The sequence below is a fragment of the Pelodiscus sinensis genome, chromosome 13 (genome assembly GCF_049634645.1).
Source record: "Pelodiscus sinensis isolate JC-2024 chromosome 13, ASM4963464v1, whole genome shotgun sequence".
In the NCBI taxonomy this organism is placed as follows: Eukaryota; Metazoa; Chordata; order Testudines; family Trionychidae; genus Pelodiscus; species Pelodiscus sinensis.
Window position 1 is genome coordinate 28,463,978 of NC_134723.1, and position 26,888 is coordinate 28,490,865.

The 26,888-nt window shown below is 43.8% G+C and overlaps 2 protein-coding genes across 8 annotated transcripts in view; both read left to right on the forward strand.

Annotated features, from left to right (window-relative positions):
* The window catches only part of ACSL4 (acyl-CoA synthetase long chain family member 4), a 58,162-nt gene extending 45,672 nt beyond the window's left edge, over positions 1-12,490 (forward strand). For all 7 annotated transcript variants that reach the window (XM_075940933.1, XM_075940931.1, XM_075940937.1 and 4 more), the window contains exons 9-16: positions 99-170; positions 1,593-1,732; positions 2,233-2,405; positions 4,675-4,749; positions 5,213-5,401; positions 5,956-6,070; positions 7,548-7,705; positions 10,362-12,490. In XM_075940933.1, the coding sequence (XP_075797048.1) occupies positions 99-170; positions 1,593-1,732; positions 2,233-2,405; positions 4,675-4,749; positions 5,213-5,401; positions 5,956-6,070; positions 7,548-7,705; positions 10,362-10,519 (1,080 nt within the window). In that variant the 3' untranslated portion in view covers positions 10,520-12,490. The remainder of the gene's footprint in view (positions 1-98; positions 171-1,592; positions 1,733-2,232; positions 2,406-4,674; positions 4,750-5,212; positions 5,402-5,955; positions 6,071-7,547; positions 7,706-10,361) is intronic.
* A 6,723-nt stretch (positions 12,491-19,213) lies between these two features.
* Positions 19,214-22,659, forward strand: KCNE5 (potassium voltage-gated channel subfamily E regulatory subunit 5). The gene has a single exon (XM_075940940.1). It carries the CDS (start codon positions 20,477-20,479, stop codon positions 20,771-20,773), a length of 297 nt encoding a protein of 98 aa, XP_075797055.1. The 5' UTR covers positions 19,214-20,476; the 3' UTR covers positions 20,774-22,659.
* The last annotated feature ends 4,229 nt before the right edge of the window (positions 22,660-26,888 follow it).

Genomic DNA, 26,888 nt, shown 5'->3' on the forward strand with positions numbered 1-26,888 from the left:
AGTGCACACTAGGTTATCGCTTGTTTCTTTTTTATTCTACCCTAGCCAGTCACCAGTGTTTTAGCTTGACATCTTCACATTATTTTTCTTTATTTCAGTCAAGTAAAATTAAGAAAGGAAGTAAAGGAGACTGTACTGTACTGAAGCCAACACTCATAGCAGCTGTGCCTGTAAGTATGGGAATGCAGAGGACATGATTATCAGGGATGTTACTATTTTTCCATATATTCACTTCACAACATTCCCAAATATCTAACAACATTGCAGTGACATTTTAGCACATCACAGTTAATATAAAAGAGGAGTTGGATCTTGATATAAAAGCTGGATTTTTTTAATGTTTTTATGTAAAATCTAATCTTTTTCTATCTGGTTCATTTATCATTTATCTGGACAGTTTTCAGTAAATCTTTAATATTGACTTCATGCTTTCGGTATTTTGAAAGGAAAATATTGGAAACTCATATATGTACTGTAATTTTTCCTTTCTTGTTGCAAAGAATCCAGTACCATCAGAAATACAATTTTTGTGGCAGAGTCCATTGAAATAATCTAGGGTGGAGACTGAATGTTTTTAAGGGCCTTTGTAATAAATTATTCCCTAATGTCATTTCAGTTTCCATTTAAACAAGTGAAAAGCTTACCAAAACTTTTGGTGATGTAAGATTGTTGTTTTACGTAGTTTGATGACATCATGCTATGATTCTATGTGCTCAAGAGTATTCTTGCAATCTCATTAAAGTTGTGGAGAAAAACTGCTCCTACAAAAGAAAGTGACTTAAGACTTCTGTGTTCTGCTCTTAATGTTGTTTGCCAACTGTAGCATACAAAGTACTTCGAGTCTCAAAAATGACTGATCTGGCATAGCATGTTAACTGAAACCAAATTCAAATGGATTTGCTTAAAGTTTAATTTAGAATTTTGTGTTGATTGCTTTTTGTCTTATTTTAATGTATATCATAACTTTAGAAATCATGAAGTATGCTATATTTTATATAGAGAATTATCGAGCTTCTCTTTAATATGGAGAAGACTCCTTCAAACTTGGGCTAAGAGTGAAGAGTGTTTAAAAAAGAGTCCAAGGTTTAAGATGAAGCTTGTAGAAGTGAGTCATTGGTACTGTTAAATAGTGGAAGAGAGAACTAAATAGTCTGAGGTAATTTTGGCTACCTGAACTATAGACTGATTATAGCAATATAAAACTAGATAGCAAATCCTTTTAGTTTGGCAATGTGAGATTTTTTTTTTTCTTTCCTATCTAGTCAATCAGCTTCATAACTTGAAACAGATTTATGAGGAGGAAGGAATGAGGAAAGGAAAAAATGTGACCTTGTCATTCACTTCCCCATTACACATTTCCAAACATTCTACCACCTTGGATAGCTCCTAGCTGGAATAGAATATAAATTCATTAAATAGATGACACATTAAGGGAAAATGTTAAGTAGTACACAACAATTTGGCGGAGACTGCATAGCTAAAATGAAATCATCCATTCAAAATGAACTACTTTTCTTATTTTGTTTAGCATGTAGGCTTGATGCATGTTTTTAATAAGTAATTCTTTGTTCCCTTTTTAATCTTCTCTGAAGGAAATAATGGACCGAATTTACAAGAACGTCATGAGTAAAGTCCAAGAGATGAACTATATTCAGAGAACTCTATTCAAGATCGGTTATGACTATAAACTAGAACAGATCAAAAGAGGTTATGATGCACCTCTGTGTAATATGTAAGTATAGTAAACAGTTCAAATATCTTTCACTGTATATAATTTATAAAAGATTAAGAGGTGACTTAATCACAGTCTATAAGCATTTCTCTTTGTGTAAGTGATCTGATACTAGAGTATTCCAGTCTAACAAAGGCATAACAAGAGCCACTAAGTCTTAAAGAAGAGAAGTTCAGACTGGAAATGAGATGAAAGTCTTAACAGTAAAGGCAAGTAATCGCTGAAAAATATTAACTAGAAATGTGATGAATTTTCCATTACTGGATTTAAAAAAACAAAACAAAAACAAGATTGGATTACTTTCTAAAGGAAGTGCTCTATTTCAACCACAAGGTATTGGGCTAGATGCAGGAATTATCATGACGATGGTCCCTTTTGGGCCTTTTAAATCTGTGAATATTGTTAGATATGTCAACTGAATAGGTAAAGAGTCTCTAGTCTTTCCTGCAATGGAGCAGAACAAGTAATATTTATACATGGCGTTTTTATTTTTACCTCAGACTGCTGTTTAAAAAGGTAAAAGCATTGCTAGGAGGAAATGTGCGTATGATGCTTTCTGGAGGAGCACCCCTTTCGCCTCAGACACAGAGGTTCATGAATATTTGTTTCTGCTGTCCTGTGGGCCAGGGTTATGGGTTAACCGAAACCTGTGGAGCTGGAACAATTACTGAAGGTATGTTGTTGTACTCTTGGAAATCACTCCTTTAATGTAGATGTGTGATTATTTTTTTTTATTTGTAGGTACAGCTTAAAACAGGGTTGGGGAACCTACAGTCTTCAGACTATGCCTGAGAGGATGGAAGCGGCTCTACATGTGATAAGGAAGTGCTCCATGCAGGCACCATCCCCTGTTGATCCTTTGGGTTAATTACTGCCAATGGGAACAGCAGGGGCAGTGCCCTGCAGCACAGACACGCAGAGCCATGTCTCTTCCCCTCCCCCCCCCCACTTCCTCCTCTGAGTTCTATCAAGGTAGCCTGTGTCCCCATCCCCTTCCCATCTAGACCCTAGCCCCTCTGACTCCTGAACCCCCCTCATATCCAGGGCTCCACTCTGCTCCTGTACCCTTTTCCAGATCCCACACCCCTCAGTCCGCACCTGCACCTCCCTTCCAGACTGTAGCCCTCCACCCGTAGTCCGCTTCTTCATCCTACCCCCTTCCCAGACCCCTGAACCTCCACCCCCCCCTCCTGCATCACCCTCCTGTCCAGACCCTGCACTTTCACTCAGTCCACTCCTGTGCTTTATGTTCCTTCCAGACCCTACTTCCTCACTTTCAGCCCAATTCTGCATCTTACCTTCTGTCCAGACCCCCCAGACTGCACCTACACCCTACCTCCCTGCCCAGACCCCACATCCCCCCACCCCATCCCACTTCCTGACAGCCTCCTTCAGTGCATTGAACCCCTCATTTTTGGCCTGACCCTAGAGTCTTGAGCGGCCCACAAAATCTACTAGCCCTGGTACCCCTAAGCTCTGGGGTGGAGCTTGAATGATTTTAGAATTGAGAGAGGTAACTAGCGTCCCACAGGGGACCATTCTGGGACTAGTCCTGTTCAACATAGTCCTAAATGATCTGGAAAAAGGGGTAAACAGTGAGGTGGCAAAATTTGCAGATGATACAAAACAGTTCAAGATAATTAAGTCCAAAGCAAACTGTGAAGAACTTCAAAATGATCTCACAAAACTAGGTGACTCGGCAACAAAATGCCAAATGAATGTTAATGTCAATAAATGCAAAGTAATGTACACTGGAAAACATCCCAACTATACATACAAAAAAATGATGGGGACTAAATTAGCTAGTACCACTTGAGAGAGATCTGAGAGTCATTGTGGCTAGTACTCTGAAAATATCCATTCAATGTGCAGTAGCAGTCAAAAAGCAATGTTAGGAGTCATTTAAAAAGGATAGAGAATAAGACGGAGAATATCTTATTGCCTCTATAAATCCATGGTACACCACATCCTGAATACTGTGTGTAGATGTGGTTGCCTCATCTCAAAAAAGACATCTTGGCATTGGAAAAGGTTCAGAAAAAGGCGGCAAAAATTAATACGGGTTTGGAATGGTTGCCATATGAGGGGAGATGAATAACACTAGGACATTTACAGCTTAGAAAAGAGGAGACAAGGGCAAGGGGGTGGGGGGAGGATGATAGCGATCTATAAACTCCTGACTGGCATGGAGAAAGTAAATAAGAAAAAAATTACTTACTTGTTCCCATAATACAAGAACTAGGAGTCACCCAATTAAATTCATAGGAAACGAGTTTAAAACAAACAAAAGGAAGTATTTATTCACACAACACAGTCAATCTGTGGAACTCCTTGCCAGAGGATGTTGTGAAGACCAGGACTTTAATAGGGTTCCAGAAAGAACTAAATAAATTCATGGAGGATAGGTGCATCAATAGCTATGAGCCAGGATGGGTAGGAATGATGTCCATAGGCTCTGTTTGTCAGAACCTGGGAATGGGTGAAGACAGAAGAGGGATCACTATTTTGTTCATTCCCTCTGGGGCACCTGGCATTGACTACTGTTGGAAGACAGAATACTGGGCTCGGGGGTGTGTGTGTGTGTGTGTGTGTGTGTGTGTGTGTGTGTGTGTGTGTTTTCCCCCCCTTCTCCTTTCCCCCTGCTCACATGGGGGGCCAAGTCAGTGAGGGGTTTGTTTGACCTTGTTTTGTTTTGTTTTGTTTTTTTGTTCTCACTTGCGGCTGGCCCCCAACTATTTTTTTGTGTGGGTTAGTTGCCCCCAACCCCAAAAAGGGTTCCCCACCTCTGACTTACAATGTTTGTAGCTCTTAGCTGCTAGAGAATAACGTGAGTTAATAGCTACCTTCCTATTTTAGCTCTCTGTTTTACATTTCAGTATTATCAGATTTAAGAAAAAAAAACTTTGGACACCATCTTACTGTTCTTTTCTAACTTCCCTTAGTTTCTGACTATAGCACTGGCAGAGTTGGGGCTCCTCTTATTTGCTGTGAAATTAAATTGAGAGACTGGCAAGAAGGTGAGACCATTTTTTTTCCAGCATGTTCTATTTAATTCTTTCAGTCAATTTGGCTGCACATTTCAAGCTGTTGGTAAAACAAGAATATGTACAGTTCTTGTCAAAATGATCAGTTGGAGTTCAAACCTGAAGAAATACAGCAAACATAGTGATAACAAACTGCAGAGCTATCAAACCTTTCAGACTCATGAGAATACATGACCCACTATTGCATAATGTGTGAAAGTATAACATTTTGATCTCCAAGTAACTAGTTTTAATGTTACCTAGCTTGTTTTCCTGCTGCCCACATAAATTGATGTAATAATGTAATTGGGTATTAATATTTTGTGATCTCTTGATAAACAGATACTTTATATTTTTCTGTTTTATTTTGTGTGTGGATTCTTCACTATATGCTGGGGAGAGGAATGTATACTGTACAATTCTGACGTGAAAATAATTTTACTTATCTGACTTTTAGGGGGCTATACTTGCAGAGACAAGCCTAATCCGAGAGGAGAGATTATAATAGGGGGACCTAATGTGTCTATGGGATACTTTAAAAGTGAGGAAAAGACAGAAGATTTTTCTGTGGATGAAAATGGTCAGAGATGGTTTTGTACTGGAGATATTGGAGAATTTCATCCTGATGGGTGTCTGCAGATCATAGGTTGGAGCATTCCACTTTTTGACAATTTAAATGCTAGTTAAGCAAGAGCATAACTTAATACACATGAATAATTTCATTGAGGCCAGTAGGGTTATTCCTTCTTAAAGCTACATACTTCACTAGTTTACTGAATGATGGTGTTAAAACACATTCTTGAAATTTAGTGATTGTGCCAATCCCTGAAATTGATGCTGTTGGGTATAATCTTAGTTATGGTCTCTACTTGGCCTTCACTTTAAAACCCAAGTGTGAATTTTCAGTATTAGGTTAGTTGCTAAAATTTGATTTACATTGACTTTTCAAGTTAGTTGCAAGTTTGAAAATTACTCTTAAAAAGTATTTTTTTTTAAAATAGCATTTCTGTAAAAATTAAATGCCAACAGCTTTTAAGTGATTTGTTTGGTATTCATTTGTTCTTTTTTAACTTTTGTGTGTGTCTTCCATTAAATGAAATAAATATTTAAAATGTGATACTTAAAATAATTTAACTGAGTATATACAAATGGAGGAATATAAATTTCTTTAAAGCAACATGCCTTTCTAACTATTCCTAGATCGTAAAAAAGATTTGGTAAAGTTGCAAGCAGGAGAATATGTATCTCTGGGTAAAGTAGAGGCAGCCCTTAAGAACTGTCCACTTATTGACAATATCTGTGCTTATGCCAAAAGGTAAGAATTACATTATATTTTTTTTCTCTTCCCCTCAGATTAATTGAGGCATTTTATTTAATGCTTGATTCAGTTGTGGTATTCAAAAATCCATGTCTGAGATACAGATTGTAGGCCTAGTTCTCCCATACACTAAGGCCCTCTTACACCACTAGAAGAGTAAAGGGGGTGGAAATTAGGGATGTTAACGAGTAGTTGTTTACACGATTAACTGATAAGCCTGGGTTTATTGGTTAATCCTAACAACTACAGGCACCTCCAGTGTTTAAATTGGCTCCCTGCTTGTGCCAGCTCCCGCAGAGCTGCCTACCCCCTTGCTACTGCCTCTGATAGAGAGCAGCAGCGTGGGGGTGAGGGAGGTAGGTGGGAGATGGTACATGTGGGAAGCTGTTTTGCAAGCTGGCTCCCCGTGTATACTGGCTTCCACTGAGCCGACTCCCCTCCCTTCCCCTCCCACGCCTCTGATACAGAGGCAGTGGGGGAGGGAGGAGGCTCCCCACAAGCTCTGGCTCCTACCTTACCCCTTCCCCACAGAGCATGTAAATGTGTATCCACTGAATTTCAGCGGATAAATGTTTACACAAACACATTTTAACATTCTTAGTGGAGATACCCCTGAAGCTGCAATCCTGCCCTCCCCCTCCATCCCAGTTTCATACTGTCCCCAGGTTAATGCATATCTAACATAAGGGCCTGGTTCCTAGCAAGCTTTGTAAAGAGTAGGAGGGTAAGTGTGCACTGTGCTATACCTGTCCTCTGAATACACCAGCTCTTAGAGAACAATGGGAAGCCAAGTGTAAATTAGAACCAGCTGCCCTAGAATAGGGAGAGTGCAGGATCAGCTTAAAGGGTGTGTGTGTGTGTGTGTGTGTGTGTGTGTGTGTGTGTGTGTGTGTGTGTGTGTGTGTGTGTGTGTGTGTGTGTGTGTGTGTGTGTGTGTGTGTGTGTGTGTGTGTGTGTGTTTCCCACTAACTTCCCTCATCCCTACCCCCAAAGTAGGGGCAGGGTAAACTGAAAATAGTAGCCCTATTACTAAACATAAGTATAATCCTCTAGTTTTATAGATGGCCTTGGCCTTCGGTCAAAATACTAACGCAGTGTCTATCGTGATGCTTGGAACCTGATCCAAAACATTTTGCACGGGTTTTAGAAAAGTCCTCCACTTTCCCATAGCAGTAGATAGTGAGATTTTACTTGCACTAAATTGCTGGATATTGGATTTAGTAGAGATTCTGGACCATTCTATCTGCTTTTCTCTCTCTCTCTCTCTCTCTATCTATCTAAATATTAGACTGATTAAACCCAGTCACTTAAGGGAAAAACTTCATGATAAAGATGAAGTAATGTGGTGTAGAGAGGAGAGGGAGAAGAAAGCACAGGGAAATATTTACTTAAACTCAAGTAATGTTTGACAATCTGAAATTCCTCTTACTTGCCTGTTGTTGTTTTTTTTTCTTGTCATTTCATCCTGTTTTAGTGATCAGTCTTATGTAATCAGTTTTGTGGTTCCTAATCAGAAGAAGCTGACTGTATTAGCTGAACAGAAAGGTGTTCAGGGAACTTGGGTGGAAATCTGTAACAATCCTATCATGGAGGCTGAGATATTGCAAGAGATTAAAGAGGTGGCAGATAAGAGTGAGTATAACTGAATTGTTTTGTAAACTGTACAGACCAGCTTCACAAGAAGCTGAAAAGGGGCAGCAAAACATCTATAGATATAGCCCTCTCACTCGTTTCTAACTGGTTAGGAAATCTGTGAAACATGTTACCTCTGAATGTAATTGGCAGGAATATCCTCTACTCAATATTTTCTGAATGTGAGTAGAGGAGCATACTTGCAGGCAATTTTCTTTTTCCTAAAGCAGGACACTGTAGTAATCCATGTAGATGTTACATGTATAATACAGTTAATTTTAAAAAGTTTTGTTAATCCTTGTTGTAGTGTTGCATGAAGGGCCAAAAGCAGCTCTGGTTGTTCTCTAATATAGCTTAAGAGGTTAAAGAAATGTTGGGTGACTTTAAAAGGGTTTCAAGGAACATTAATAAGGAAAATAGGTTAAATAATGTTTACAATTCTAAGAGGATGATAGGCAGTGTAAGTTTTTGTTTTGCATGAGTTTTGTGAAATTTTCATATATCCAATTGAATTGATAAACTTTATATGATTGTATTTATTGCATGTAAGTCATACAATGTGTTTCCACATAACTTTTTAAAATTCTTGTTCCTTTGAGTTTTATAGAGTTTAAGACTAGGATTTTCCCTTTGGCCTTCATTCCAAGGGAACATTAAACAAATTATCTTGGATTTAGTTTTTAGCAGAATGTTCTGTAGTTTAATCACAAAAAGGCACATATCTAAATGAAAACAAAACTATATTGAAAAACAGATAAAGCTATAAAGTTAGGTCCTACAGCAGAAGCTATTCTTCCTGGCCATGGAGTCTAATAATTGTACATGTACTGCCATCTACTGGTTGTACTTGTGATACCTCCCCCCTTAAAAGTGAATTTCCGAAACAAGTTAAGGTCTTTTTTTTATTTTGCCTCATTTTACTGTTTGGCTGAAAAAATATTAACATTATGAAACTAATATCCTTATTTAGTGTTGTTCGTACTACTTCTGGTAAATTACGTTGACAATTCCTGCACTGAAGAGTATGTAATTTAAAAATGTTAAATGACATTCAGCATTTCCGTTGATAATTCATTTTCAAGGGTTCATAACTTGACCACTGGTTGCGATAACGAAGGATTTCTCATTTGAGGGAACTGACATTTTTTAAGGGACATGAGGACTTTAAATGCTACTAGAACAAAAATAAGAAAATGCTTGCTTACTTTGGATGTTAGCCTATTTGGAACTCTTCTGATTTAGCAACATTTCTAAGAATAAAACTCACCCCAGTTAGTCTATGCTTTTCTGGCACTTTGTTTATTTTCCCCCCAAGACTATTTTTAAAAAGACACACAAAAACCCATGGATGAATTAATATTGTTATGCATGAGTGTGCAGCGCGCACACATGCACATCCCTAGTTTCTACTTCATTTGTATTTGTGTGCACCCACAACTTAAAGGTTGAGTCAAAAATGTGCTACTAAAACATTCTACAAAACTGCACAGTTTATATAAAATAATTGGGTGTATCACATCCTATAGCATGTCAGGAGTTCAGTCATTTTCTTCTTTAATTGCTACTGTTGTGAATAATAGTAATTTTAATAGGTATGTGAATGGGTAACCAGTTCTCCAGTAAGCATCACCCTTACTAAGTGATGCTTACTGGTTAACAATTAACCTGTTCTCTGGGAGCATCTTCTCGTCTGCTGTGGGTGGAGGGCTGCTCCAGCTCTGACAGCCAGACCCAGCTCTACTGCAGGGGCTGGAAGCTGGCAGGCAGCCCCAGCCCCAGCGCCGGAGCCGGCAGCAGCTTCAGCCCCAGTGTGGGGTTAGAAGCGGGAGTTCTCTGGGGAAAGGTGAGATCCTGCTTAGTTGGTTAACAGGTTAAACATTAAGTTACCCTAACATTTAACCAGTTACATCCCTATAATCTAAAGATTATGAAATTCACACTCACAGCTAGATTCCTGGTGTATTCTACAGCCACATTTTATTATACCTTATTGTGTTTATAATGCAATCTCTCAAATTGGGGACTTGTTTTGTTTTGCACTTTTTATTTAGTGTGCAACTTTATTATTGATTTGAGATTTTAGTCCATGATCCTCATTTGTTCCACAGTTTGTATTAATAATCCCACAGCCACTGGAGTGGTACAAAATATAAATGCTATAGCATGTATTAAGAGAATCCTTGGATGTTATGGCAAATACTATTACAGCCATAAAGTTTTCATTTTCTTTCTTCAGTGTGTTGCTTTCCTGACTGTTTGTCTAAAGCAGTGGTCCCCAACCTTTTGGGGCTTCCGGGCACCCAGGGGCAGGGCCGCACATGCGCTGCATGCCCGGGGCTGGCACCGTGCATGCACAGGGCAGGGGCCGCACACAGGAGCGGCACCACGCATGTACCATGCGCCTGGGGTGGGTGCCGTGCATTCGAGGCACAAGAATGGCTTGGGCCAGCCCTGGTCACCAGGCAGGCACGCATAAATGCCCTGGTGGGCACCATGGCACCCATGGGCACCACGTTGGGGACCACTGGTCTAAAGTTATTGCACTATATACTACAGCAGATGATTGAATATATCTTAGTCCTGTTCATTAAGTTGTATAAATCAGTGTTTTATCTATGAACGTAATCATAAGTGTTTGTTTTTATTGCCCTTACAGTGAAATTAGAAAGATTTGAAATACCAATCAAAGTACGATTAAGCCCTGAACCATGGACCCCAGAGACTGGTTTAGTAACAGATGCTTTCAAATTGAAAAGGAAAGAGTTAAAGAACCATTACCTCAATGATATCGAGCGAATGTATGGAGGCAAATGAACTTCTGAGCTACATTGATTAAAAAGTTGTGCAGAAAGTTCCTTCGTATACCCTACAGAACAGAACTCAAGCCTCAAAATATTGGACATCATTGTATACACAACATGTAGTTCAGACAGTACATGAAATCACTGAAGACCACCTTAACCTGTAAAGCCAGGAGCTGAGGGGAAAAACACTTACTGAACCAAACTTCCTAGCTGCTAGCAAAACATATTTATCCTCTTTAAACAATTTCATTTGATCACCTCCACTTTGGAGTTAGACGTGATCATGTGAAGCAGTGTGACTTGATAAACTGATTTCCACAGTTGCTTCTATATCACATTCTACCTGCTTTCCCATCTGTTCTTTTCTATTTCCCCATCTGATAATTCCTACATCAGAGAAAGGTACTTGGTAAGGAGAAAAAAAATAAACGTATTTAATGTTTGAACTTCTTAGTGCAGAACATGAACATGAACTGGGAAGACTTTAAATACCAAACATTGTAGCTTTCTCAAAAGTGTTGGTTTAAAGTCATATCTCAGGTTGTATCCTATATTAAATGAAAAATAGTTTAACTTGATACTGATCTGTTAATCATATTTACCTAAAAGGCCAGTACAGATACATAAAGCTCTTCTTTTATAATTTAAAGAAAAGAAATCTGAGGTGGTTGCACTGCATTTAGGTCCAGTTCTGCTTTGGCCCCTTTGTATTCAGAAGCTGAAAGCCAGAAGGGAAACTTAAAATACTACCTCTCTCCATCCTTTCCCAGTTATGTCCTGCATTGAGCTCAAGTCAGCAAGATCCAAGCATTGTGCTAATTTATTTTTAACACTCATAAACAGAATTTTATTCACAGACCACAGAATTAATTACAGGGCATTCAACATGTATTACTGACAGTAGATTGACTCTTCTGCACACCAGTTATATTGTGAATATTTTCAGTGCCTAAAAGGGAATATAAATACTTTAAAAAAGAAACATTTTGGCAAGTATTAAATATTTCAGAACATTTAAAGTATCCTACACAATTCTAAGTTCTTAGAATAACTTTTGAAGACTGAAATTGACTAGTTTTGTTGTTTGTTTTTTTTTTAATTCAAAACCACATTTTCAACTGTGACACACAGTTTACCTCCTTCCCCCACCAAAAAGGCTCCCACTGCTGCTTGTTAGTAAGATCACTAGCTGACATGTAGAACTAAGGCCTTACACATAAAGGCAGAACTAAATTCAGATAACCACATGAAAGGATTTACAGGATCAGGACCTAAAACATTTTGTATTAACATCTTCTAAAGTATCAATGTTCACCTTTTAAATGTCAGTCTTAAACGAATTTCCCGTGGCCTTTTATCTACGGTTGATGAGCTTGGTCTCTGGTTAGGAATTTTTCTTTGTTAAACTCGTTTAAAAGGTGGAAAATACTTCAAGTAAAACTTTGGCTTTCTGTTTGTGAAAAAATTTGTTTTAAAAACTGGAAATTAGAGGTGCTGAGGTGAGAAGGAAGCAAAATAACTGAATAATGGCTTCTCATTGAGTATGCAACATTCAGTACTGTTTCTTCAAAATCATTAGCTACCACTCTGGGCTCATGTATCCCTCTTAGTTGTTCACATTTGAACCATAAATACTGTAAAAAGTGGAAGCTCTTGCTACTGTTGTATTTTGCACTTTTCTTAATCATTTTATATGTGTTCCTTACATTTTGTACAGATGTTGTTCTCAGCTGCAAGATTATAACTTACTTTGTTTTAATGTATTTATAAAATAGACTTTGTTCATAATATATAAATGTTGTATGGAAAAAAATTATCTGATATTGTCAAGAGTGGAGGGTTTTATATGAAACATCTTCAGCGCATATAGCAATTTAAAATCCGGGCAAGTTTTTCCTTCTGTGAGGTGTATCTGTGAACCCTTTTTTCCCAGCTCAACCAACTTTCAAAGTGAAAATAAATCATGGTTATAGATTGTTTATCCATAAGCTCTTGGACTGTTTTTTTCTTCTGAGAACCAATTTCTTTTTAAACTTTCAAGGGACTTTTTTATTTTTAACTCCTCTAGATAAACCACAACCACTGCCAACTGACTTTGCTAAACCTGTTGGCTACATCTACACTGCAGGCTTTTTGCACTAGAATAGATGTTCTTGCGCAAAAACTCGCTGGGTGTCTATACTGCACGCGCATTCTTGCGCAAGTAAATTTACAGTACAGCGTCGGAAAACAGGGCTTCTTCCGGAAGAATTATTCCTCTCCCTATGAGGAATAAGCCCTCTTGTGCAAGGGCTCTTCCACAAGAAGTCAGTGTAGACAAGCAACATGAATTTCTTGTGCAAGAAACCCCTATGGCTAAAATGGCCATCTGAGCTTTCTTGCGCAAGAGAGCATGGCAGTGTGGATGCTCTCTTGTGCAAGAACTTTTGCACAAGAAGCCTGCAGTGTAGATGTAATTGTTGAGTATTTGGGGGAGGGAGGCACTAAGGAGAGCAAATCAACAATTTAAAGCTGGTTGCTTCCAGTTGTGCATGAATTTCAGCAGTCATTAAGGGGACCAGAAAAAGGCCTCTTTTCCTTAACTAAATACCTGCACTTGTTTATGAATTCAGGAAATACTGCCCATGTCAATAGTGGCTATTGAGAATGCTAGTGTTGACATGTGAGTCTACTTTCAGGTTTGAAATTATCAGGGCTTGCCGAACCATGGCGATCCCCGCTCACCAGCCGCACTGTCCGGCAATCTGCACATGCACAGATCGTTCTGCAGATGCGCAGATTGCTGGAACCCGGCTCTTCCGGGTTGCAATCTACTCGCCACGGGTGAATAGATTGCATTATTTGTCGAGCCCTGGAAATTATTCGTTGTTGAGAACTAAAATAGCTTTTGGACCACTTGTTAAGTACCACAAAGAAACTGTAATTAAACAAATATAAGAAATAGCTAGTTTGCGTGCTTAAATCTGATGGCAGATCTTATATATTGCTTTTTTAAAGATTATCTATTATATATTTGAGAGAGTTTGTGTCTGTATGTCTGTCTGTCTGAATCTGTTCAAGAATGCCTCTTAAATGGAACACCAAAATTGGTATGCAGCTTCCTCTTATCATAACTTACACCAAGGTAAGGGCTTGGTTGTGCGAGGACAATGGGATTTGCCTAGAATATGATTGTTACTCATAAAACACAAAGGGAGGAGTCTGCTAGCAGGCAGTTATACTGCTGAATGACCTTGCAGGGGTGAGGGAGGGGGTGCACTAGTAAGAGAGTGACCAGCTAGGGACAGGCCTCTAGATATTGTTGGCCACTGTACACAGGTAAGGCTCTTTGCTGGTGAGCTAGCTGCCCCAGGGAGCTACCACCTGGGCAGCATAGCCCCTACTGTCCCAGGCAGCGCAGCCCTTACCACCGCAGCCAGCCCTGAGGATCAGCTAAGCCTCCTGTGCCCCTCTTTCCCCCGAGTACCCACAGTCCCTCCTTAGGGGCCTGAGCTCTATGCCAGTGGTCCCCAATGCGGTGCCCGTGGGCGCCATGGTGCCCGCTGGGGCATTTGTGGGCACCCACCGACAACCTGAGCCAGCCCCGCCCCCAGGTGCACGACACGCACCGGCGCTGGGTGCGCGGCGCTTGGGCAGCCTCAGCCCTGGGGCACATGTGGGCGCTCGGGCGGTGCCGGCGCCGGCCCCAGGCGCGTGGCTCGGGTGGCAGCGCCGGCCCCGGGCCCACGGCACAAGGCGCTCGGGCGGCCCCAGTCCCGGCCCTAGGGCACACGCCGGTGCCGGGTGCAAGGGCATCCCAGTCCCCTGGCGTGCCCCCGGACGCCCGGCCCTGCCCCTGGACGCCCGGCGCGTGAGTGGCCCCCACCTCCCGGGCACCCGGCACGTGAGTGGCTCTACCTCCCGGGCGCCCGAGAGCCTCTAAAGGTTGGGGACCACTGCTCTATGCCTTTCCCCCGTTCCCACTGGTTCCCAAGGTGCTAACCAGGACCAGGCTGTTCAGGTCGCAGGTTCTCGTGATAGCTCCGGATTGGCCCAGACAGTTCTGCGGAAGATGGTGGTGGCCCACCCCTATTGCCTGCCGCTGACCCCGGACCTAGTCACTCAGGACAGGCGGGGGCGTCCTGTATCACCCGGATGTACAGTCCCTCCACCTGATGGTGTGGCTTATCCATGGCTGAAGCCCTCAGAGAGGGCTTGCTCCATGGGGGTACAGGAGATTCTCCTGGGCAGCTGCAAACCAGCCACCAGGCAGTTGTATGCCACCAAATGGAAGCGTTTCTCTATGTGGGCTCAGTGTAGGGGTGTGTGCCCCTCCCAGGCTTCTGTCCCAGTGGTACTGGATTACCTGCTGGTGTTGCGACAGACGGGCCTGTCCACTGTCAATACAGGTGCACCTGGCGTCCCTGATGGCGTTTCATGAGGGTTCCGGGGGTGTATCTTTATTCTCTGACCCGCTGGTGAAGAAGTTCCTAAGGGGCCTAGATAAACTGTTTCCACATGTTTGGGCTCCGGTGCTGCAATGGGACCGTAATCTGGTGCTGAATAAGCTCTTGGGTCCATCCTTCGAGCCGCTAGTGTCCTGTCCTCTGAAATTCCTGTCCCTTAAGGTGGCCTTTATAGTCGCCATTACGTCAACACGTCGAGTGTCTGAACTGTGTGCCCTGACGGTGGAGCCCCCATACTTAGAGTTCTTGGCCGACAGGGTTTGTCTGCGTCTGCACCCTGCGTTCCTCCCTAAGGTTGTGTCTACTTTCCATATGTCGCAAGACATATACCTGCTGGTTTTCTTTCCTAAGCCCCACAGCTCCCCCAAGGAGCGAGCTTTGCACTACCTTGACACGAAAAGGGCACTGGCATTTTATATTGATAGAACCAAGCCTTTTCGCCAGACTTCTCAACTGTTTATTGCTTATGCGGACCGGATGAAAGGGATGCCAGTTTCAGCCCAGAAGTTGTCGGGGTAGATATCATCCTGCATCCGGGAGTGCTATGCTATTGCACATAGGGAGCCCCCTCCTGTGTCAGCTAACTCCACCAGGGCCCACGCTTCGTTGCCTTTGGGGCCCACATTCCAATCCTTGAGATCTGTCGGGCAGCCACATGGTCCTCCGCCCATACGTTTACAGAGCATTATGCTCTCACCCAGCAGGCACAGGAGGACTCTGCTGTGGGGGAGGCCATGTTGGATTCCCTCCTGTGAACACATAAGGGGACATGGTCAAGTAACATGCAGTGTGTCATGCCTGTAGTGTAGATATGTAAATTGTTCTATGTAGTTCTGTTTCAGTTATGCATTAGAGTTCTTGTTGCACTTTATGCCGGTGTGAGGTTCTGCTAGTTGACTCCGACCCCACCTCCAGAGTGGAGGTAGCTGGGTAGTCACCTACTTCGAATGGACATGAGCAATCACTTGAAGAAGAAAACAGGATAACTTACCTGTAACTGTTGTTCTTCGAGATGTGTTGCTCATGTCCATTCGATTTCCCCCCCCCCACCTCTCCTGTGTCAGAGTTCTGGCAAGAAGGAACTGAGGAGGGGGAGGGCTGGCAGGGTATTTATGCTCCGCTATAGTGGTGCCACTCCAGGGAGCGACCTGCCGGCCCGACAGGTACCGCTGAGGAAAAAAAGTTCCAGGGAACCGTGCATGCAGCTCACATGCACCTACTTCGAATGGACATGAGCAACACATCTCAAAGAACAACAGTTACAGGTAAGTAACCCTGGGGTTTTTGTGCAAGAAGCCCCTATGATTAAAATGGCCATCAGAGCTTTCTTGCGCAAGAGAGCGTCTACACTGCCATGGATGCTCTTGTACAAAAGCACATGCCAGTGTAGATGCTCTCTTCTGGAAGAGTTTTTGCACAAGAACTCTTCCATAAAAGAGTTCTTGTGCAAGAAGCTGCCAGTATAGACATAGCCCTATAGTGCAAAGCCCGCAATAAAGCCTCCCTGGGAGCATGCTGTCAGTTTCTGCAGGCCCCACGCCTGCAGGCCCAGGGAGGCTTTGCTGTGCACCTTGCAGTATCTGCAGTACAGTATAAAAATTATACTGTAGAGCCCGCAGCAAGGCTGGCTTCCTGGGAATAGGCTGGCCCATGGGAAGCCAGCATGTAACCGCAATGGAAACCAATAAGCTTCAGCTTATCTGTTAACCATTTAAGCGATTACACTTCTACATCCCTGGGAACAGGCAGCCATTAACTTCTCCACTCTTGAGGCACATAGCTAGTCTCAGCAGCTGCTCCACAGGGAGCAGGAAACAGATGAGACAAGACACAGGGTAAGTAGCTGTGGCTTGGGGGGGGGGGTTGCAGAGATGGGTGTGGACACAAACTGGAAGGCTGGCTTTGTTTCTATGAGCTGTGCATAGTTCTACGAGGGGCAGCACTACGGGACCAACCCCGCACCCCTGCCCCGGGCGCTCCAAGTCAGCCACTGCTGAAACTAACCAGCGGCTGATTCAGGAAAGCCCGGGGCAGAGCAGCTCCAATTGTCCAGCTGCCTGGAGCACTTCTGGGTTCCAGGTGGTGCCAGACTAGCAGGAGTGCTGGACCACTGGATGCCAGACAACTGGAGTTTTACTGTACTTTGTCTTGATCAATAAAAGCAAACATTTTTAACTGTACAATGATTTTATTTTCTGTTCCACAAACCATAGCAAGCAATCACTTTAGTCCCAAGTATACTGTACAAGCATTTTTTTTACATGGATATGTGTTACATAGGATGTGAAATGGGATGCAGCAGGAAAGCAACTGCAAAAGAGAGAGATTTCAGTGCTCTTCATTGTAAAAGTGATTCCTCAATACCTCCCTGACGTTAATAGCAGTCCTCTGGGGCCTGGGCTACTTTGACAGCCCTAGTGTCTGACTTCTCAAACTCTGCAGTCAAGTGCTGTGCCTCAGTGTTCTACCCCAAGCAAACATTTCACCCTTAAGATTCACAGAGATTATGCAAAATGATGCAGCTATGACTATGGGGAATATTTTCCTCTATAAGGTCTAGCCCAGTGGTCCCCAACCTTTCAAGGTTGCCGGGCGCCAGGGGGCAGGGCCGTTCGCCCGCCGGGCGCCAGGGGGCTGGGATACTTGCGCCCCGGGGGCGGCCCCCCCCATAGCCGCATGCCCGGGGCCGGCGCTCCCCCCGCCCAGCGCCGCGCGCCCAGGGCCGGCGCTCCCCCCGCCCAGCGCCGCGCACCCGGGGCCGGCGCTCCCCCCGCCCAGCGCCCGGGGCCGGCGCTCCCCCGCCCAGCGCCACGCGCCCGGGGCCGGCGCTCCCCCCGCCCAGCGCCGCGCGCCCGGGGCCGGCTCTCCCCCCGCCATGCGCCCAGTGCCAGGCCAGCCCCGAGCACCTGGCGGGCGTATGGAAATGCCCCCGCGGGCGCTATGGCACCCGCGGGCACCGTGTTGGGGACCACGGGTCTAGCCTGACAGAGATACCTATATATCCTTCAATCTGCCAAAGGCACTTTCCACTACCATGTGGCACTGGCTCTGTTTAACTGCTCCTTACTGCTGTCCTGGTGACTTCTCCTCTCCACATTTATTTTCAACTGATCAGTAGCAATTAGGAGTCACCAGCTTCTAGACAGCAATTGTCACTTGCGTCTCTGTTGAAAGGGGCTATCTCATTCTGGGGTCCTTGCACCACAGTTCGGGAGCTAGCTCAGCACAAAGCTCCAGGAACATTGTTTTACACATCCTAAAGTTCTGTTATGTAGTTGCTGTTCTTCATCCCATATCTGCATGACTATTCAATCCCACTAATCAGCACTCGTTTCCTTAGCCTAAAAGTGATGGACTATGCTTTACAGGGGGTTTGAGCATGCCAGATGCAATGACAGGCTGCTGTTCATTTCACATAGAATGCCAGCTGCCTGCAAGTCATCTTCCTCTGTCAGTCATTTCAAAAGTAGCTATGCTGCAATGCATGATGTCCTTAATACACGGAACAGAGCTTAGGAAAGAAATGTGGGAGCCTTCACAGCAAAGAAGGACATCTGGAAAAACGGCACTAAAGAAAGCCAGAAACCCTGGAAGGCTGGGAAATAAAGCAGTGCTTGACAGATTATTTTGCACAGTCCCAAGATGTGCCATGAACTGTTCCACCTTCCCATAACACCTAAAGGTGTTAAAGACTAGTTGACTAGTTGATTTCCCCCCCACCTCCTTGCTGCCTCTATCAGATAAAGGCAGCAAAGAGGAGGGAAGAGGGGGTACTTCAAAGGGCAGCGCCACACAGCTGAGCCGTGCTCAGCTGTGTGGCGCTGTCCCTTTGAAACACCAAAATGGCATTGCAAAGCGATAGCGCCACCTGGAGCCCAGGGTCAGCTGGGGACTCCCCAGCTGATCCTGGGCTCAATTCTGCATTTCCAATTCTGGGGGGTGGGGAGCGTGCAAAGCCTCCTCCCACCCTGCCAGGAGCACGCGCTGCTCACAGGGCAGGGGGGAGAGTGGAGTAGACTTTGTGTGCTTCCCTGTCCCCAGGCCAATTAAGGCCTGGGGACAGGGGAGCTCCGTGAAGCTTCCTTTGCCCTGCCCCAGCCCTGTGAGGAGCCCTCAGCACTTCAAAGTGCCACATGCTCCTTGCAGAGAGGGACGAGGCTGCCCGTACTCCCCCGTCCCCAGGCCCTGATTGGCCTGGGGGTAGGGGAGTGTGCCAAGCCTCTTACAGGTGCCTATTGGGAAGGAGGGGCAAAGGGGCTCCTCCACCCCCAGTCCAATCATGGTCTGGGGTTGGGGTGGCCCCGCCACTTCCAGGGTGGCTCGGGGCTACTTCAAAAAATTTTGAAGTGGCCCCTGGGCAAAAATTATTGCCCACGTCGAGTGTAGACATACCCTAATTTTTTCTTGAATCCAATTATACTTTTTGCCTTCACAATATCCTGAGGATGGGGTTGGTTATGTGTTGTGCTAAGTACCTCATTGGCTGTGTCTAGATGGGCAAGTTTTTTTGGAAAATCATCTGCTTTTCTGGAAAAACTTGCCAGCTGTCTACACTGGCCGCTTGAATTTCCGCAAAAGCACTGATGATCTCATGTAAAATCATCAGTGCTTTTCTGGAAAAACTATGCTGCTCCCGTTTGGGCAAAAGGGCCAGTGTAGACAGCATAGTACTGTTTTCCGCAAAAAAGCCCTGATCGTGAAAAAGGCGATAGGGGCTTTTTTGTGGAAAACCGCATCTAGATTAGCCACAGACGCTTTTCTGCAAAAAGTGCTTTTGCGGAAAAGCATCCTGCCAATCTAGATGCACTTTTCTGAAAATGCTTTTAACGGAAAACTTTTCCATTAAAAGCATTTTTGGAAAATTCATGCCACTGTAGACGTGGCCCTTATGTTTATGTTTCCTATTAATTTAACTGAGTAAATCCTGGGTTTTGTTTTAGGTGGAGTAAATGAACTTCTGTGACAGACATACTAGATGTTCTCATCATTTTAGCTGCAATTTCTCCCCTTTATCTTTGAAATATGCAACATTTTATCCTTATCTGCCAGGGCAAAAGGCTCTTTAATCTAGTCAACAAAAGACAGTGGCGGAAAGATCCAAGTCAGCGAAGGTCAAACTTCAATACAGTGAAGCTACGCCACAGGGATGCTATGGAACCCATGGAACTGAGCCGGGAGGGATGTAGCCAGCGCCTCGTTTATCAAGCTGGGATCTCTCTCTCTGACGTGCACGCTTCAGTCCCGCACGAAGGCTTGTGCCCCTTCTGTGTATCTGTGGCGCGGGGGCCTTTTAACGCTCCGCGGCTGCTAGGGCGGCTTAGCAGCATGTTTCTGTTTCCTGGAGATAAACAGGCTGCGGGCAGCGGTCTCGCACGCCCGGGAACATCTCCACTTATGGAGCAGAGGAGCCCCGCGGTGGGCGGGGAAGCTGGATGAAAGGCTCCGGCCGCAGCACAAAGCAGCCCGCCGCCGGTAGATGAGAGGCGCCCAGGGTGGGGAAGGCGGGCGGCGAGCCCCTCGCCATGAACTGCAGCGAGGCGCTGCGCCTGAGCCCCCTGCTCAGCCGCCTGCTGCGGCAGCTGTCGGCCAACGCCAGCCGCGGGGCCGCGCCGGGGGACGACGCCTACCTCTACATCCTGCTCATCATGATCTTCTACGGCTGCCTGGCGGGCGCGCTGATCCTGGCCTACACCCGCTCCCGCAAGCTGGAGTCCAAGCACGACCCCTACCACCTCTACATCGAGAGCGACTGGAGCCGCCGCGCCCGCCTGGCGGCCGCCGCGCCCCCCGACTGCGAGGGCGCCGAGCAGCTGCTCTGAGCCCCCCAGCGGCGCTCGCCGGCTCCGCCTCAGCGCCCCGCAACGAGCCTGGCGGGGGAACGGCCGCGCGCGCTCCAACGGCCCCGCGCGGGGCCTGAGGCAGGAGGGATGCGCCTCGCCCGGGGAGGGAGCAACCGTTGCTAGGCAGGGCGCTTCCCACTCCTCCCCCGCCCACGGCTCGTCTTCCCCGCTCGAGCGCGGCCGCGGGGTCCCCGCGCGGACAGCTCCCGTGGAGAGGGCGGGGCCGTTGGCCGACAGCCGCGCGGGGAGAGAGGTAACTGCCCGCGGACTGGAGTGCGCGCGGGCGCCGACAGACAGCACCCCCCCCTGCCCGCCCGCAGCGCCAGCTCCTGCCTGCACAGGAGAGCGACCAGGCGCCTTTTGTTTCCTCGGCAGAGAAAATACAGAGACGGGACCGCGCGGAGGGACGGATTGTTACGCTTTGTTTTCATTACACGCATGGACAAGCAGCCGTTCCACCTATTGGAGCAAGAGGCAAGATGCAAATCAAAGGGGAAAAATTCAAAGGCATGAATGGGAATTAGGTGGCCCAAGGCCAGTGGACTTTCCAGTTTCCCGCTTGTGTAACCCCATTTAAAAAAAACATTAATTTTACCTTTAGCAATGACAGGTTAGAGAAGAAATCCCAAGCCTACAATGAGAGCTGCGCTTATCAGCCCCTATCCACCCAGGAAACCCAAGGCAGGAAGCAGAATTTTTCTTCTGGATGAAATTACTTACTTACTGCCGGTTACGCCAATGGTGCATAGGGCAGCAACAAAGTCCTTCCACTTCTGTCGGTCACAGGCCAAAGCGCCTATTGTTCCCCAAGTGTGATGATGGTCTTTTAATTCTTGTTCTACTGTTCGGCGCCAGGTTGTTTTTGGTCTTCCTCTCTTTCTCTTCCCATCTGGTTTCCAGTGGAGTGCAATTTTCGTAATAGATCCGTCTTCTCTTCGTAACACATGACCTGTCCATAGCCAACGTCTTTTCATAATTATAGTGGCCATGTCTTCTTGTTTACACTGAGACAGTAGGTCTTTGTTGGAAATTTTATTTGGCCAAAATATCCTGATTATTCTTCTAAGATTCTTGGTATGGAATGTAGACAATTTAGTAAGGTCTCGTATCATGCGCCAACATTCTGCTCCATAGAGAAGCACTGGGAGAACACAGCTGTTGTATAGTTTCAGCTTGGTACGCACGCTGTACTTTGAGGATTTCCAGATGTTATTCATACTGATAAAGGCATTTCGTGCTTTACTCAGTCTATTCTGAATGTCTTGCTTACTTCCACCATCTGGGGTGATGATACTACCCAACTATACAAATCTTCTGGATGAAATTGCCCAGTTTTAAAATTCCAACTCCTATTAAAAGTTCTCCTTTTACCTGAACTTAATCAGTTCAAATCTTAACTGCACAGGAGTTTGATATATTTACTTTTTCTTGAACAGAGACATTACTACACCTTATGAATCTAGAGGGTGATCAGAAAGAAATCACATTGGCAAGTGTTTTGGCTCAATCCCAAAATGCAGTTTGGTCCAAAACAAATTCTGAAATGCAGCTGAACTCCAGTAAGAAACTTACATAATGAACTGCTATGTGGAGAATTAATCTTTCTAAGTACTGTATACATCTAAATAAGTAGCTACTGCGATAGGAAAAAAACAGATTGTATAGTGAAAAAGATCTGTTGTAACAGCCCTTTAACAGTTCAGACTAATTTGTATTGACTCTCTATAGAACTTATTTTGGTTAGTGTACCTCTAGCTATTTTTCTTTTACTCAAGCATTTATACAGGCTATTAGAGTTATTTTTCTTTTAGATGGCCTAGTCATTCAGTTTTCTTTTGTGAATTAAAAATACTGTTACTGAAAAATTGCATTTAAAAATTGATAAAACAGCTGTTTTTAAAGCCATTCACAATAACTTAAAGTACATGAAAATTGTTTCTTTATAATATCTAGCCTTGCAACACTATGATGAATAGATGTAGCGCCTTGAAGACTGCATAGGATATTTAATAAAGCCTCGCCCTGCATGACATCCCGAAGGTACAATCTGAATTGTTGAGCACCTGTATCCCTTCAATTCTCCAACCTCCAGTACCTTTTATACTACTTTGCTGTAAAAACATCCGCTCCCCTCACCTGTTCGCACACAGCCTCCAGCATGCAAAATCACTCCCAGCTATATTACATGAATGTTCTTCCAGCCACTCATGAATTATATATAAAACACCACCACAAATTTTCATTCCCAGCCTTGTCCTTTAGAAATGTGTATATTGTATTTCCCAGAACCCTACTGGATAATGCAAGCTCATAGAAAGTCTGTCATTTCATTAAAGGAAAGTGATATGGAAAAATCCATTATCTGAAGTGGTGGTTCCTGGACACTTCAATCCAAAACCACACTAATTTAGATAAAAAAAGTTTATTAACTACAGAAAGATGGAATTTAAGTGACTACAAGTAACAAGCATTAGAGTCAAGGTTGGTTACAAAAGGAAAAATGTAACTGACATCTAACAAATGGATTCTAAGCAAATGGGTGTGTCTTATTTATATGCTGTAATATGTTAGATTTTCCTTCCATCCAGGATTTATACAAGTAATTCACTATGGCCTCCTTTGTTGTTCAGATGTTGCTAATGTCATCAGGAATAAGGGGAAGAGCAAAGTATTTTATCCCTCTTATAATTCAGTCCTATGTGCTAGAAAGATCTTTAATTTTCAGCTGAGTCATATGACAACAGCCCGTCAATTATGGGCTTGAGCATTAGGTCGTCCCTGTGATGGAAGGTAAATGTCTTGCTCACACTTTCCCCCATCGCTGAAGAATGTCCACTTAACTAGGTGATAGCCGTGTTGTCTGAGGAAATGAGTTTGAGTATTCCCCAGAGTAACATTTCAGTAATAATCCTAGGCTACCTCTACACTGGCACGTTCTCACGCAAAAACTCTTTTGCAGAAGAGTTCTTTTGCAAAAACTCTTCCAGAAGAGAGCGTCTACACTGGCATGTGCTTTTCCACAAGAGATGTGGCTTTTGCGCAAGAGCTTCCATGCCAGTGTAGACGCTCTCTTGCGCAAGAAAGCTCTGATGGCCATTTTAACCATCGGGCTTTCTTGCGCAAGAAATTCATGTTGCCTGTCTACACTGGCCTCTTGCGCAAGAACAGTTGTGCAAGAGGGTTTATTCCTGAGCGGGAGCATCATTGTTCTTGCGCAAGAAGTACTGATTTCACACATTAGCATGTCAGTGTTCTTGCACAAGAACTCCCCGCCAGTGTAGACAGGCAGCATGTTTTTGCGCAAAAGCGGCTGCTTTTGAGCATAATCATGCCAGTGTAGACACAGCCCTACAGTACAATGTTATAACTTTACAAATAGTGTTGCTACACTTTTCAGCAAGATTAAGCAGATTATGATTTTTCAAATGATATCTCATAAGGCCTATTTTCTACAAAATACATCATAACTTTATAACAGTGATCACTGGAGCCTATGCTGTCACATCCTCCTCATGCAATGATTTCAACAGCTCAAATAAAGTCTACAACAAAAAGTTCACATCACGTAGGAAAGCCTAGAGATTCTATGATCCAAATCTTTTCTTATAAAGCTTACAAATAATATATGGACTGGAAGGGAGAGAGAATACACACAAGACAATCCAACCTGAGGAGAGGAGTTTGGAGCAGACAGAGGAAAACTAGGACTTTTGAGCAAAAGTTGTATGTGCTATAGGCATGTGAACGACTAGACGTTTCCCCCCCTTGCTGCCTCTATCAGAAAGAGACAGCAAGGAGAGGGGGGAGGGAAGAGAAGAGGGTGCTTCAAAGCAGCAGTGCCACGTGGAGCCCGGGGACAGACCCTGGGCTCCACGTGGCGCTGTCGCTTTGAGATGCCGTGTGCAGCCCAGGGACTGGACTCCCAGCTGGTCCTGGGCTGCACACAGCATTCAAAGCAGCAGTGCTGGCCTCAGTCTCCATGCAGCACTGCTGCTTTGAAATGCTAAGTGGAGCACAAGACCATCAGGGGACTGCTGGAGCCCCCCCACTGGCCCTGTGCTCCCTGCAGCGCTTTCACCTTTGAAGTGTAGCCACAGCCTTGCAAATTGCATCGACTATTCGATTAGCCTGTTAATCTAAATTTAACATCCCTAATGTGCTAAAATCTAAATAGGTCCAGGAGTATATGCCAACCTTAGCATTCAGCAAACAGCTTGATTTAGGATAATATACATTTTGTTTTGTTTTTTTTTCTTACCACCACCAAGGAGATTCCCAAGTTATTTTGATAATTTACAATAAAGATAGTTACAAAAATGTAATTCTGAGAATGTTTCAATTAAGAGAACTTAAACCTTAAAATGTGGAATTAAATGGTAAATACAAATTTGAATACAGAAGAAGTTCACTAATAAACCTAGATATGGAAAAATTTACATTAGGCATTCCAGCCACATTAACTCTGTCCTTTATTGTTGTATTTGTAAGACAGCTAAAATAATTGTTTAACTGATAAAATAAATAATGACAGTGTTAACCTAAGGTTAGTGTATTATGAGAGCTTTGCCATTGAGTTGTGTAGAGCTAGGATTTAATCTTATGAACTTATTGTAGGACGTTGTGTCTTAATTACAAAGCAATTACAGACCAGTGTCTTTTGGTATGTGATGTCTGCATATTTCAGTAATTAAAAGGTTAGTATTCTACAGCAAAATGTTTGCAATAAACCTTGAACTTATTGTTTAAATAGCTTTCGGTTACTGTGGATATTAGTTCTGTGAGTTGAAATAAGAATTAAGTCTTCACCTTTTGGTAACTCAGACCAACAACTCGTCCTTGGTAACTGTGTTTTTGTGGTCAGAGCTAGTTGTTGCTGGATTCTCCTGTATTACTTTTCACATAAATTTGTTAAATTATTCATATTTGAGGGAATTCTCAGCTACCCCTCATAGGTAGCTTTACGGGCTCATTGTGCTATATTTTCCATCTGCAAATCTTCAAACCACATTTTGGTTCTCACAGTTATGTAATTGCTTGTACTGCAAACACTGGAGTGGGGTATTTATAGCCAGCCCAACCAACCATCAACATTTTCATTGAATTATTTTCAGTCAGATGAAAATGTGTTTAATAACTGCTAGCTTTGTAACACTGTTATTCACAAGTTTGAAGGCCCAAACGGACCGCTATTTATCATTTACTCTACCCTTCTGTACAAATTAGCCCCCAACTTCAGGGTGAACTAGATTGGCTGTCTTCTAAAAAATTCACTCTCTTGACTTTTACTAAGACTGACATTCTTTTCTTGACTGCATTGGAGTCTCATAGTAGGGATGTTTTGAAAACTTGTTCGCTGGAGAAAAGCTATGCAGCTAAAAATAAGTTGTATTTCACAGGCAGCACTCACTGATATTGCTTGGAGATTATCACTATGTATTTCCCACATGTACAGATTACTTAGCTGATAAATTGGCAAGGACCTGCATCCACCCTGAACCACAGAACAAGTACCATCAATTCTCAAAGCTTGTAACTCAATGTGTGTTATGAATACGGAGCAGTTCAATATTTAAAGGAAATAATGGAGCCCAATTGTGACTAAAGACAGAAATAGTTATTGGGGTTTGTTGGTTTAATGAACCAGTCTTCTGGTGTGTGTTTTTGCTCCAGGCATACACTGTGCTGTATTTCTGATTGTTGTGGCCCTTACTTGGTTATTAGCCATAAAAAAACATCAACTGAAAGGGGAAGAGAGACATGTGGTAGACCAGGGAATAAATTCATGGAATGAGGGAAGTTCCATGACTAATGAAAATACTAAAATACCTGTGGTGCAGTTGGCCAGGGTTGACTTTTGTATGGTGCTGTGTACCCTATTTCCTGAGTGTCAGTAGGACTGAGCACCATCTGATGTGAAAGATCAGCACCCACAAGGAGTGGGCTAGAACACTTGATCCATCCATAATTTGTAGAAATAGGGTTAACATGAAAATACAATAGATACCTCACAAAACTCATTAAAGCAGCATTGATCCACATCTCACATGGCCTCCTAAATCAATTTCATTTTATTGTGGTTGAGGAAGAGTTCATA

Excerpts from the sequence above, each read along its gene's own strand:
- KCNE5 (XM_075940940.1), top strand. The coding sequence starts at position 20,477 with ATGAACTGCAGCGAGGCGCTGCGCCTGAGCCCCCTGCTCAGCCGCCTG.